Raw genomic sequence first — 15,170 nt, forward strand, 5'->3', positions numbered from 1 at the left:
CAATTGAATATTAGCCTGTTTTCATATGCAAAGCCTTTAAGACAGTTGATTACCATAGTTTCTCTTTTAATTAACTAATTGGCTAAGCCTCCTAGTTCACTGATAGAGGACAACTTCCTGGGAAAAACGAAGGAAAGAACATGGAAAGCTTTAAATGTTAAAAAAATGGTCACTAATAATATGTCAGTAGAACTAAAACTTAATATTAAACTGTATTGAATTAAAACAAGCTCAAACTTCTTGTTGAAAAGTTGCTCATACATTTTTTTTCTGATAATCGCACTAGATACTTGGAAAGATTTTGTTTTTACAGTGTTGTGTTTTTCAGACATGAAGCCATTTTACTGCATAATCAAGTAACTAAGTTACTTTCAGTTAAAAAATAAAAGCAATATATATAAAATATAACTTAAAACTATTTATTTTCTGATTTAACGCCTTGAAATTGGGCCTCTCTCTTTAAGCTAATGGCTGAAAAATGTAGCAGCTGCTCAAACTAACAGCGGCTCAAGCTAACAGACGATGTAGCAGCTACGCTAGTTAGCAATTATTTAAGCTTATAGCTGGATGAAGCACTAACCGTTATGTAGGCTTACTATACGAGGGGGTACCCAAAAGTTTCCAGAATGACGCTGCTGCACGCGTAGTTTTCGTAGTACACGATTCTGCCGCTAGGTATTTGTTCAACCACGCCTTCTCAGTCAGTGTGCCAAGTGGCGTTGATGTGGAAGGTTTCGTCTACCCGCAGTGAATTTTCTTGTAAAAGCTGTTTTGTCCAGCCGTCGTCTTTCTTCATGGAGGAGTTCTATGAGCAGAGCGGCTGAAGCTTTGCTTCCTGCTCGGGATAAAAGCATCGGAAACCGTTCAAATGTTGAAGACCGCTTACAAGGATGACGCTATGTGTCAAGATCAAGTTTACTCGTGGTTCACCCGCTTTAAAAATGGTGAAATGTCAATTGATAATCAACCGCTTTTTTTCCGGAGCAGGAAGCTTAACTTCACAGCCGCACTGTGAAGCCGGAAAAAAGCTCATAGAACTTTTCCATGAAGAAAAACGACGGCTGGACAAAACAGCTCTTACAAGAAAATCCACTGCGGGTAGACGAAACCTTCCACATCGACGCCGCTTGGCACACTGATTGAGAAGGCGTGGTTGAACAAATACCTAGCGGCAGAATCGTGTACTACGAAAACTGCACGTGCAGCAGCGTCATTCTGGAAACTTTTGGGTACCCCCTCGTATGGCTTCCCAAGCTAAGCTGCAGCAACTCTAGCTGACATCTGCTGTAGCCAAAATATGTACAAACTTTTAGCTGTTTAAACTAATTCCTACTGAAGACAACAGTTAATCAAGCTGACACATATTTTTTTTAAATTTACCATTGTTTTTACCAGCAGGTCCCTTGAGTTTAAATCTCTTTTTCGAGGGAGATTCATGCTAGTGGTTGCTCAATCTAATAGCTATGAAAGCTGAAATCTACTGGAGCTAACTGCTTTAAAATCCAACGGCTAATCGGTTGTAGCATGTGTTTTTGTGGCCGTCAGGTTTCTGAATACAATAAAATGCATGTTGCTAACATAAGTTTGTGAACGGTGCCTGATAAACTATTCCAGCATTTTACAGCTGTAACAGAAATTGTTGAATTGGCGAAATAAACATTGTTAGTTTGAAATTATAGTAAACAAGAGTTTTACTTATAAGCTACAAGAAGATTTTTAAGTTTGAGTCAGGTATTCATTCTTGTTATCTTCAGGAGGATTCCTTGCTCACTATCCAAACAAGACCACTATGACTGCTGTCAGCTTCAGTTAAGATATTGACTACTGTTAGCTACTCCACATGAACCCCACGGACATTAAATGTTTTTTTATTAAAGCAGTTTAAAGCTAGTTTTGCTTGACGTCTTTGTTTCACTTCAGTTTTGGGTCTTTGAACTTTCTTTTGTTTCCCCTTTTGTATTTTAATGTGTTTACCTCATTTTTTACAGTGGTTGTTTAGAAAAACAAATGAAAAAGAAAAGTAAATTTTTCATTCCTACAAATGCTAAATGAGTCAGTCGAAAAAATATAATTAACACATTAATCACAAGTCAGATTAACTGGCGGTTGTTCTGAGACTCGGGTCCAGCGTTCTGTGGCTCATTCAAAAATAAAAAAACGGTGACAGACGTTAAAAGTTAGACAATAAACTTTGATCCTTTTGTTGCTGCTCTTCATCCTCTACCTCCGCACCCTCCTCATCTTCAGACGCCGCCTCCTGCCGGGAGTGTGCAGCTATAGATGGATGTGCTGAATATACCTCCCGTCTCGCATGGCGTTCCCCTGCAGCCAGCGATCCCTGCCAGCCTGGCCCGACTCCAGCCCACATCTGCAATGCTAATCTATAATTCTGTTTAATTAATGACCATTACAGCAGCAGCAAGCAGCAGTTACTGCAAACCCACCCAACCCCTCTCTAAGAGGGGACTTACAGTACAGAATCACGGCGTTTTCTTGGAAATGATGTTGAAAGACGGTTTCTAAACCTCTGCACAGAGCCTCTGCTTTTGCTGACAGGCTCTCCTGCAGGTGTTTTTTTTTTTTTCCCTGCTAAGCACTCTTCTTTTGTACTTCAGTGCTTGAATTGCATTCAGATCCTCCAAGTTGTCACGCCGCCTGTCAGAGCAGCTGTTCCCAGCGGCTGCACATGAAACACACATCAACCAACTCCGTCGTTTTAGTTAGGACTCTGAAAGCCCGGTAGATCCGCAGAGATGATGTGTATCCAGATGACCTCGCATGCTGTCCCTATTTAATCCCGTTCTCGCCTCCCGTAACCTTCTTTTCTCCGGTTTGTGTTCCTGCTTTTATCCAGAGGCCACAACCAGAGGATGGAGTTCCTCGGAGACTCCATCATGCAGCTGGTCGCCACCGAATATCTCTTCATCCACTTCCCTGACCACCATGAAGGGCACTTAACTGTAAGATCAAATCACTCAAATCAAATGTCATCACCCACACTCCTTACAAGGCTTTCATTTCATTTTCCCACCCACAGACATCCATTTTCCCATCTTTACTTTGTGTTTCTGCCGCCTGCTTTCTAAATGAGTTAGTTTTCAGTGATTTCATCTTGTTTTTTTTTTTTTAGGTAATTTTTCATACCTGCACCTCCTTCTGCATTTCGCTCCACAGAAAGTGTGTTTACTGTACTCCGTGTGATGGGTATTGTCACGAGACCAAACTGTTCGGCGCTTTTCAATAACAAACACGCCTTTATCTGCAGCTCCTTTGTCAGACAGGAAAAATAAAGCTGCATCCAGGCGAAAATTTCAGCCTTATTTTGACCCACCTTCTCGTTCAGGACACAAGCACAAAAGAAACAGGTTGTCACGTTTTCACATCCCTTCGATCAAGAGCATCAAATAAAGAATGGCCAGTGAAAAGCAGACTGGATTTTTTTTACTGTTAATAAAGATTAATAAAGGATATTATAAAACTGCTGACTGTGCAGTCAGGCTGCAGACTTTTCCACTCGATGGCTGGAGTCGATAAGTCTGCATTTTATATCCTAAAACTCGATGAAGAGTCCTGCTTTGTCTATTTTATCACTTAACAGAACTCCATAGTAGAATTTGGTTATTTTTGATACATTTGTGTATAAAACTATTGAAAATCCTCAAACAGGACTACTAATTACTTTTGGTTAATGTCTTATGGATCCTTAAACATTCGGCTAAACTGCCATTCACTTTCATGCTGTTTGTGACATCTTGTTTGGAGGGACAGTTTCTGTCACTGGTAAGACATTGTATCTAAATATATGGTTGATTTATTTATATCTTTATTTTTCTATACATTTTTACGTTTTAAGTTAATTGTTGCACATTGCTACATCAGCTAGCGCTCCCAAACTGTCTTTAAGGGAAGCATTTTCATGTCAATCCTACAGAAAAAACTAATCAGAACATGTGGGAAACCAACTTTTACCTTTAAACGTTTTTATATAACTCCACCTAAGTAGGAAAAAAATAAGCGAAGAATAAAAAATGAGTTGTTTTTTGGGGGTTAACATGATGGCACTAAACATCCATGCAGATATTTCTTGTTTGACGTCATTTGTATAAAAGCCTCCATGCAGCAAGCTTTCATGAAGGCTGAAAGCTTGGAGCAATACCCAGGAGTCAACACGGGGCGCATCTGAAATGGATTTTGAATCGGGATAAAAAAGTGCCCATTCAACTAGTGTTGGTGTCTGGTTTTTATTTTTTCATTTCTGCCACTTCAGTCGAGGTTGGGTGCGTACTGTAAAATAAAATAAAATAAAAATGAGGGCATATCACAGCAAGACGAACTCGTACGCGTCTCGTTTCATTCCATTTGCTCCCTTCTGCATCTCGTGGCTATATTTACCATGTTTGTGTGTTTCTTTTAGAGACTTAAATGCACCCTAACAAGTCGAACATGTTGTCATCCGCTCCGCTCCAAGTCACGATGTAATATTTAAGAGACTGAAACATTTTCTCTGCATGAATTATTCCACGTTCCCCTCCATTTTCATGCTTTTTGTCGACGACTTCTTTGGGTTTTTTTCTTCTTTCTCCCCATGTAGCGAGTGATGCTCACCTTGCTGCTCGTATACGACATGAGTTCCTGTTTGTTTTGTTTCCCTGCAGCTCCTCCGCAGCTCGTTGGTGAACAACCGGACTCAGGCCAAAGTGGCAGAAGAGCTGGGCATGCAGGAGTTCGCCATCACCAACGACAAAACCAAACGGCCCGTCGCGCTGCGCACAAAGACTCTGGCTGACCTGTTGGAGTGTACGTTCATTTCTTTAATCTCAGCCTAAGTATAGAAAACCAATCGGTGCTGCCATTTTGATATTTAGTTGAACTACTCTAAATATCAGTACAGTTATTGAGCCTTAAATATGTTTTAAATGTGATTAGACCACAAAATAAATCTGCCAAACTGCCCCTAGATTGATTTCTGTGTGGCCCTCTCTACTCCATTTCAGGAACGTATGAAACAGTTGGTGCAACAATATGTAATTTCCTGCTTTCTGCTTCTAAAAACAACCTTTTGTTGAGTCACTTTTGAGTGGTAGTGCGCCGTTGCGTAGCAACCAAGATGACCCTCAGCACAATTGGTCAGCTGGTTTTACTGTTGTACAATGGCTGCTGGAAAAGACAAGAGTTTTGCTGTTGACTTACCATCCAGAAACCACTTTCCTCATCTTTGTTGATTGTGCAGGAGGCTCCACTTCTGCTTTTCAAACATATGGTCGTATAATTGCGCATCTGTTTGCAGCCATTTTCACGAGCGATCGGCAGGTATGGCCAGCAGCAGCTTATCTGGATTTAAAGTGACAGAGGCCCCAAAACAGCTAATTTTGAATCTCATTTTCCACGAATAAATTTGTGCAAAAACTGTTGGACATATATATTTTGTATAGCCTATACACCTGTCCTAAACTGTTCAAGGAAGCAAAATGGGTCCCTTTTAAAAACGATGCTTATTGTGTTTTTATCACTAAAAGCAGTTTGACCTGAAGAAACAGAAGAAATCTTTTATATTTTCAGTTCTTCTGTAAATAACATCGACTAATAGTCGTTTTCACCAACGAGTTGAATGTTTCAAACGTCAGGTCAGGCAAATCAGGCTGATTAAATCCTGGTTCTCGTCACCATTTGTGACGTTTTTGCCCAGAACCAGAGTAACCAGAGTCCGGTCCAGTAACTTCAGAAACCTCCCAGGGGTGAAAAAAATAGCAGCAACAACATTAAGGGACATTACGGTTTGTCCTGCAGGCTGCGCTGGACCACAGCTTCTGATAATCACAACTTTCTGGGATCATTAGGCTGCTGTATTATTTTTGATGGGAGTGCCGAGGTCAGCGCCTCACTGCGGGATGTAAACCGAGCTGCCAGCTCCCTCGCAGACAGGTGAAATTAATCAATCACTGCTTTGTTTTTTTTCTTCGTGTTGTTTCACTCATAACATGGAGCTGTTGTTGCAAACGCCAGACTTTAATGTAAGCAATAGCAGAAAGAAATGGGATTATTTAGGAGCATTCAGGAGCTCCAGACGTTGACTCCAAGGCCAGAATATCATTTTTAAAAACAAAAATCACAAAATATGATGTTTATTATGCTACTAGACAACAAACAATTTTAATTAAACAAATAAAATGATCTAATTTTATTGTTTTGTAGGAATCTGATCGTAGATCCAACCAGTTTGCTTGATATTCTGAGCTTGAAGAAATCTGAAGGAATCTGAAAACATAATTTATTGCTAGTCTTGTTTTGAAAACACTTGCTGTATTTTTATCCGAGTTTTAATACACTGCAAAAACACAAAATCATAACAAATATTTTTGTCGAGTTTCTTGTGCAAATGTTGTATTACACTTGAAAAAAGGCAAAATTAACATGCCTTTTTTCTAACACAGTTTTTGAACTTTGGGCTCTTGTGACTACATTACAGAGTTTCATTGATATATCAGTTTTAGGACATGAATCCTGGGCATCTCTGTTGGTAAGCACTTGGGATTCATGGTCTGACTGGTGAATAAGGTCAAAGAGAGTGGGGATATCATTACCAAGTATAACTGAGTATGGTAAAGAGGGAACTACAGCCACCTGTACCAGGTATGTTTGACCTCCCACTGTCAAATACACCTCAGCAGTAGGGTAGACATGTTCATCTCCATGTACACAACTTATTTTAACCCCCACCCCACTTAGCTTTTCTGCTGAGATTAAGCTAGCATGCACTAGAGATTGGAAACACCCAGAGTCGAGCAAAGCTCCTTCTTTCTGCCCATTAACTAGAACAGAAACAGTGCACACTTTCTTTTCTACAGCATCCATAGCTGGTCTTGGAACAGAACACAAAAGTGATGGCTTTGATTTAAGGGCAGGGCAGAAATGTTGTGTATGATCAAAACCATTACAGTTGTAACATCTAATATCTTGGACTGAAGACTTGAAATATGACTTTTTAACATTGGGGGGTCTTTGGGAAGGGAACTGCTTTGAACTAGAAACATTTCTAGCCTGACTAGAAATGTTTCTAGTCAGGCTAGACTAGAAACGAGCTCCAGGTAACAGGAGCTTGTTTAAAGTCAATAATCGATTATTTTTTATAACATGGAAAAAATGTCTTGCATTAACTGAAATAATCTGGTAGTTGAACTAGAACCTTTAGGAAATTATTGATCTAATAATAAGCTCCTATTTCTTGCAAAACAATTTACTTGTTAGTTTTTAATATTTGCACTAGAAAATAGACAAATATACTTTAAGATTTTGTGTTTTTGGAGTTTACAGCAATTAAAAGTAGATTTGTTTGCGCCAATCTTACAGTACAGGTCAATGAGTATATGTGGTTCTAGTTACCATGACAACAGAAAAACAAAAAACTGCCTGGAAAATTATAATTTTTTTTTATTGCATTTAACGTTTTAGTGTGTAAAATTTAATTTAAAAGTTGTATTTTTGTCTTAATTTATTTGATCTCATGGTCAGCAGGGCCGCAAAGGATCAGTCTAAGGGCCGCTAATGGCCCCCAACCCCCACTTTGAGCCCCATTGTATGCAAACGTCAATACTAAATGGTTGGACGTTTAAAATCATGTTTTTTTTAACCTGATATTTTTTCCACATTTGAACAAATTGACTGAAATTGTTAAATTTTCTCGCTAATTCTTCTCCAGTAAAAGATGAATTAATTTTAGAGCTTTTCAAACATCTTCACTGATTGGGCCACATGGAGCTTTATTTACACCAATATCCCAATAAAGACAAAAAGATTTCTTCTCATCTCTGCCAAACCTACACTTGAGTTGAAGCCCAGAGTGAAAAAGACTGTTCGTCTGTCCAGATTAAAAGATGAATATCGCAAGTAAATATGTCTCTTATTGGGACGGAGCCGACGCGTCCGCGTTAGGCCAACAGAAAGAGAGCAAACTGGGACGGAGGCATATGGGAAGTTGGGAATAAACACTTCCAGAATGATGAAAAACCGAACTGTGATTCATATCATTTGCCTTTCAAATCATCGCTCAGATTTTTTTATTTATTTATTTTTTTTCCTGTGGGTTTGAGCAGAGTTGATGACACGGGAGGAAGTGGAGAGGGCAGCGTTGGAAATGATTTCAGCTCTTCTCTATATGAAGAGTCGCGCCCCGAGGCGGCAGCAAGCCCCTTACTGGCCCCTCTGAAATATTACCTATTATTCCTTCTTCGTGTCCTGCTGTCTTAGCCGCTGAGATGAGTGAATGCGGCGGCGGCAAATGGGAAAACAAAAGGCACCGCAGAGAGATGAAGATGACACCGCATGACCTCTGCTTACGTTTGAAATCTTTTTCTTCTGGGTTGGAAGCGCTGCAGTTTGACGTACAGTTTCATCTTAAAGAGGGCTGCCCCTGAACATTCCCACCTTTTATATTGCAGCCGCAAGATCCACCGTGTTTTAATAGAATTTTATGGGATGGATCAGCAGAGAGGAGTCGATAATTGTTTGAAGGGAAACTGAGAACCGTCAGAGTTTACAGAAATTCAAGACAAATCTCTGAAATCCACAAATGCTAAAACACGTATAGCTGCTTATTTTAACAGTTCAAACCACAAATACATATTGATATGCATTAAAACATAACAATTAGCATTACATTACAAAAAACACAATCTGACCAAGTATTTTTGTCTATTGTCTGAAGGAAATATTTTAGTACAATTAAAATAAAACCAACTTGCAAGTAGAACTCCCACAAGAAATGGGAGCTTATTTTAGGTCAATAATTCCTTAATATTGATGGAAAAAGTGCTAGTTCCACACGGAGATTATTTCACTTCAACTTTTTGTTGCTGAAAAGTTAAGTTTTGTCTTAAAGTTGTCCAGGATATTTGCACTAGAAGCAGGACAAAAATACTTAGTAAGATTTTGGTTAAAAAAAAAAAACCCAAAATATATCTATATGTTGTTTTTCCTGCAACTTTTTCCAGGTTAAAAAAAACTTAAATGAGTGTAAAGTGTGTTAAAGGTGAACTGTTTTATCTTGTTTTGTAGATTTTGTCTTTTCTGTGAGGCAACAGTTTGAGCCTCCTGCGTGTCGAACCCTTTAAGTGCAGATTTATTTGTTCGTATTAACAGTCACTTCTGATGCCAAACTTTTCGACATACGAGGCTGGATACATTCTGTGCATAAACACTTTTAACCTCTATGTTAAGAGACACATGCTTCTCCTTTCTTTATAGTTTTCTTGGGTATTTAATTCGGGGTGGCATTGAAAACAAACCTAAAAAGTCTTAAATTGACTGCAGCTACTTTGCTAGATTCGGTGGAAAAAATCCTGTGAGCACCTGGTTCTCGTTTCAAAATGTTTACGTTAAACTCCAGTCTGCTGCTGAACGTCTTCTGGGTTTTTAGCTTTTATTTACCTCAAAAGTAGAACTAGAAGACTTTTGTTAAGAACAACTTCTTAACTGTTCACCGGCTACCTTGCTTTCTTTTTCTCGTCTTCTATTGCTTTTTTATAAGTGCTCTCTTTGTTGTTGCAGCTTTCATCGCGGCTCTCTACATCGACAAAGACCTGGAGTACGTTCACACCTTCATGAACGTCTGCTTTTTCCCTCGGCTGAAGGTGAGCACCTATCGATGGCCATTCAGCGGCCGCGCCTGATCAATGCGCTGCCGAGCAGGGCACCTTAAGGAGAGAAAAGCGCCGAGGAGATGATGATGATGAGGAGGGAGCTAATGGCCGGGCCCTGATCGATGCAGGGGCCCTGAAGTGGTGCTTGGCTCTCGAATGCCTCTCATAATGACGGCTCGCGCTGCTATTCCAGTCGACTTTTAATGGAAAGCGCAACCGTTGCAGAGATGCATGCGTCGGGGTGTTGTTGCTGCTCATCAGCGTTTGGCTATTGATCTAAGGAGTGCGGCAGAGGAAGTCGAGTGTGTTTCAGAACTCCTGCGGCCAGATCGGCTTTTTATCCTCAAGTGCCCCGAGTCCAAATTTAGAGAGAAAACACCCCAGATTGCGCACTTGCTTGCAGAACTATCAGATACACACACACGCACACACACACACATGGCGAGTAACCCGCACAGCCTGGACCTCTCCTTGTGAGGCTGCTGCAGCGGTCTGATATGCCATGCTAATTGCTGTCTTGGTGTGCCTCTCCAGGGAGAATCCTCAGCTCTGGAGGAGCTGAGCTTTGCGTCATGGTCGCTGCAAGAGAGCACCTCATTTCCACATCCAAGAGGAAAAGTTGTGAAACAGCCAGCACGTCTCCTTACACAGCCTTGTGGAAAGACGGCGTCGCACACTGTGCTGCTTCATCCAATTTAGATGGAAATAGAGAGCCAACCTTGCCGTATTTTTTCCCTCCTTTGTGCTGCGCCGTGTGATGATGCATATCGAGGGGCTTGCACAAGTGCATTTTGCAGCAGGAGTGGCTTGTTCTGCAGCAGAGGTGGGCTTTGTGCTCATTTCCAAACATCAAAATTCCTCTGCTTCACGGTGAAGGAGCGTGGAACCCTCCCACCGCCCAGGAGCACTGCAAAAACACAAAAGTATTTTTAGTCTAGTTTCCACTGCAAATGTCATGGTACACTTGAAAAAGGACAAAACTAACAAGTAATCTTGCTGCAAGATTTATCAGCTTAATAATTCCCCAATACTGATTATAAAGTACTAGTTCCACTGGCAGATTCACGTATAACTTGACAAAAATGTCTTAAAATGATCTGCCAGTGGAACTATTATTTTTTTATCAATGAATAATAAAGGGGTCTTATTGTGCAGAATTCACACTTTGCACATTTTTGTATTTCCGTTTGAGTCTCAACTAGGGCTGTTGTAAAATAATATTTTAGTAATCGAGTACTCTATAGAATACTTTTACGATCATCCGAGGAATCAAATAATGATCCGGGCGGAACACGGTGGGCTACATAATAAAAGATAATTTAACGAAGCTTCGAGGCAAATAAATTTTCCTCGAGGAATTTTAATAATCGAGGTACTCGAATCATCCGAGGAATCGTTTCAGACCTAGTCTCAACTGCTTTTAAAACTTTTTTTTGGCAATAAATAAGTTCACGTTTTTGGTGTCTGGGAAACGAGCCGTTTCAAAAGCTTTTTGAATGTAACGTCACAAATCAGCAGAGTTCTGCCCGTTACCTAGCAACCCCAGCAAAGTCCAGCCTGGTAAAGTCTGGAGCTGAGCTCCAGCACGTTTGGTCAGCTGGTTTAACCTCTGTATGCGCAGTACAATGGCTGCTGGAAAAGACAAGAGTGTTGTTGTGGACTTACCATCCAGAAACAACTTGCTGCATTCTTGTTTTTTGTGCTGGAGGCTCCACTTCTGCTTTTCAAAGATGTAGGGTTGTATAATTGTGCATCTGTCTGCAACCATTTCCACATGTCATGGTAAACGTTGAGTTTTTGGGCGTGGCCAGCAGCAGCTCATTTAGATTTAAAGTGACAGGACGCCTTAAAAAATCTAAAATCTTATCTAAGAATGATTTTGTGCCAAAAAATGTTTTGCATCGCCTACAGACCTATCCTAACCTGTTCAAGGTAGCACACCAGGTCACCTTTAAGGAATTACTGTCTTACTTCAACTGTACTGAGATATTTTCACAAAAAACTAGACCAAAAATACTTGGTAAGCTTCTGTGTTTTTGCAGAAAGAGATGGGGGGGAAAGTTGGATGGAGGGAAAAAAAATAAGACCAGCAGAGATGGAGAGCAAAGCGAGAGCAAGGGAGCACAAGCAGCAGAAGCACTCTTTGTAGAAAATTAATAGGAGCAGACAGTTCTGCATTCAAAGTCTGCCTTTTTATGACAAGGCTGCTTCCCTGTTAATGGAAGGGCTTTTAGAAGTCCCACTTGGATAGGAAAAATGTATCAGGGCTGCACACCTGGGAGACTCCCAGACACTTTTTATTTCTGGCCGGGGATTGGCTTTTGTCTTAAGTAGCTTGTGATTTGTACCCACTGTGAAGACACAGACGGAGAGCCAGTCTGAGAGCGAGCAAATAAGTGAGTCCAAAAGGGGGAGCTTTATAAAAAGCGCTGGGATGGCGGGAATGAAATAAAAGCAAGAGCCAAAGGAGAGGGGGTCCTAACTTTCAGCGCACTGATTCTCTCAAAGAAATGGCTTTTAAAGGAAAAACAGATCGAAATGAAATGAGTGCACCGTGTCTCTGGCTTGTGTGTTGCAGGAGTTTATTTTGAACCAGGACTGGAACGACCCCAAATCCCAGCTGCAGCAGTGCTGTTTGACCCTGAGAACGGAGGGCAAGGAGCCCGACATCCCGCTGTACAAGTAAGAGCTGGGAGAAGTCAGGGCCGCGCCGCGTACGTTCGAGCTGTTCGAGGCAAGCTGTGATGCTATTCTGAACCACTTACCATCAAACTGTTCACAGAAACGACATCTGAACGTGTTCCCTCACAATTCACTATGGAATAAACACACTTTAAAAAATGCTAACCAGTGCTAGCTGCTAGCAACTCAGAATTGTGTTAATCTTATTTGTATGTAGCTGATTTATTGTAATTTTTAATAAAATGACTTTAAATTAAATAGTTTTTAAGAAATTAATAAATTTAAGCCCTGTTTCTCTTTTCCTAAGCTAATTTCAGCTAAGGTTTTTGGAGAAATTGCATCATAAATTGGCTATCAAATCTTTCATATGTTGGATTTTGAACTATTTTTAAAATAAACTCTTATCAGAGCTTAAATTAAAACATTTAACATGCTTCTGAAAACAGTTTTTAGTGGCATTTATGGATAAATACAAATCTTAAGCATTAGCATTTCTTAAAGTATTGCAATACTTAAAATAATGTTCACAATATTAGCTAACTAGCTGCTAACTAGCTAGGTTTTTTTTGTGTGTCTGTCACAGGTAAGTTCAGATTTATATTGTAACTCCAGGCTTAGTGCGACAGCATCATAAAATATATCATTTCAAGTTGTAACACAGGTATTAAATTTCATTTATAGTGGTCTTAAAATGTCTTAAATTTGAGTTGGTAAAACCTGCAGAAGCTGTTTAGTGAGATATAAACTGTTACAAAGTGTTTTTTAATTACGCATCATATCAGCCGTCCAAAAGTAAAAATCAGAGGCTCAAAACCCGTAATTATGACCTCTGTCATTAAAAATCTAAAATTTCTGGGTTTCCCTTTAAATCAGAGCTTTGCTGTTTAACCTGTTATTTTGCTCACTGTAAATGTTTAGAAAAGTAAAATCTGTTTTCCTGCTGGTCCCAGAACGTTTCTGACCTCCGGTTTAAAGGTCGTTGTCATGATAAATAAACATGGCCGCCGAAACCTCTCATTCAACAAGAAGTCGAGCTTGATAAAAGACTTGGGGCGGCCGCCACGATGCTGCGTTTGTTGCCATAGAGACTTAGAAACGGCCTTTATTGGAGAGAAAACGGGAGGTCGGCATGGAGACGGAAGTTCGCGTTGATGTCCAGTGTTTAATCGGCTCCTTCTGTCCCGCACCGTGTTTATCCGCGCGTCTTTTCTGCTTTATTTTTCCTCCTGCTGCTGTTGGTTTCTGACACGGCGCGTCTCTCCAGCCGCAGTCAGCGCTCCGCCGCCCGCGGGAACGTCAAGCAGAAACGAACGGAGCGCCGCGGTAGGACGAGTTTCACCGATTCGCCCGGAGCGAGCTCCGCTCCGCAGAGACGAGGGGCCGGTCCGGTAATCCTGACTTCCTGCTGAGACGGCCTGACCTCTGCAGGTCGATGTGAAGACGTTCCTTCACTTCCTGGAGAAATATGGACGTCAAGTCAAAGATTCATGAGGCTTTTTATTTTCCTTCCACCCTTATTTGACTTCAATAATCAGAACACCGAAATTGTTTCCGTTGTTTTAAAAGTCTACCTTTTCCCCATCGATATGTTTCCCGACCGCCCTGCATCTTAGGGAGTTAAAAATAAATAAATAAAAAATTCGCGCACATTGTGCAAAACTCTGAAACACGAGAAGCGGGCAAAACGGAGCGACGAACTAGATGTGAATTATGGCATAAAAACAGAGAATCCGACGCTGAACAGTGAAAAAATCAGCACATGATGTGAAACACATCATAACGATTAGGAGGCGCAGCAGCTGATGAGTGAAAATTACTGATGGTCAATAAACAATAAAATAAATGTAGCAACAGGAAAGAAACTAAAGTGAACATAGCAATAAACCAAGAGAGGATAATATTAATCAAATGAAACTAAATGGAAATGAATGAAGAACAAAATGCAACAATAAACTAAGAAACTAAAGTAAATACAGAGGAATAAACTGTTATGGCAAGACCTTTAGAGCAATAATTAATACAGAGACTGTATGGCAAGAATAAAAAGACACTATTTCCAGATAAAAGGTAAAATAATATTGTTGAATTGTCATGGGCAGTAGCGCAACTACACATTATTCAAGTGGATGCGAAAACATAAATCGGCGCCCCCACGAAGGAGCGTAGAAACATACGCTCCTTCACCTCACGCACGTTATGTGCGTGAGGTAAAGGAGCGTAAGGCGCACTGAAGTGTACGGGAAAACATAATCGGTGCGCCGATTCAAAACATCTACAATAATGATAGTAACATTAATAATAAAATAATTGTCAGTGCAAAGTAGCCTACAAATTCTTTGGTGGGGGGCGGTGGGGGACCTGGATAAAGGCTAGGGGGGCGCTGGCCCGAAAAAGGTTGAGAAACACTGGTCTACACCATTTAATTCCTTTCTTCCTTCCTTCCTTTGCTTGCTTCCTTCCTTCCTTTCTGTCTTTCTTTCTTTCTGTCTGTCTGTTTTTCTGTCTTCCTTCCTTCCTTCCTTCCTTCGGTTTATTTAGTCTTTTAGTCGCTGTAATTTCCTCACTCAGTTTTATAAAAATCTCCTTGAAAACTCGGTTCTGTTGATGCCCTCTGACCTCCAGCTGACTCTCCTCTCAGAGGTCAAAGGTCGGGAGTCGGACAGAGGACCAGAGGAGAGGCTGATCCGCTCCATCACAGCAGGCCGTCAGTACTTCCTGTCAAACAGGAAGTACTGGTCCGATCCGCCTCGCTCTCTCTGCATTATTGATTCCGCCGTCATAATTGACAGACGGCATTAAAAATGAATCGAGCCGCTGAAATGAGTAAATGCTGTGAATAATTCAGCCGAGTCG

The 15,170-nt window shown here is 40.7% G+C and overlaps 1 protein-coding gene across 2 annotated transcripts in view; it reads left to right on the forward strand.

Annotated features, from left to right (window-relative positions):
• Positions 1–15,170, forward strand: part of drosha (drosha ribonuclease III) — a 138,173-nt gene that overhangs the window by 106,116 nt on the left and 16,887 nt on the right. For both annotated transcript variants that reach the window (XM_081601525.1, XM_008396408.3), the window contains exons 26-29: positions 2,855–2,960; positions 4,656–4,797; positions 9,544–9,626; positions 12,214–12,317. In XM_081601525.1, the coding sequence (XP_081457651.1) occupies positions 2,855–2,960; positions 4,656–4,797; positions 9,544–9,626; positions 12,214–12,317 (435 nt within the window). The remainder of the gene's footprint in view (positions 1–2,854; positions 2,961–4,655; positions 4,798–9,543; positions 9,627–12,213; positions 12,318–15,170) is intronic.

Source organism: Poecilia reticulata, chromosome 20 (assembly GCF_904066995.2).
Source record: "Poecilia reticulata chromosome 20, P_reticulata-male-v2, whole genome shotgun sequence".
In the NCBI taxonomy this organism is placed as follows: domain Eukaryota; kingdom Metazoa; phylum Chordata; class Actinopteri; order Cyprinodontiformes; family Poeciliidae; genus Poecilia; species Poecilia reticulata.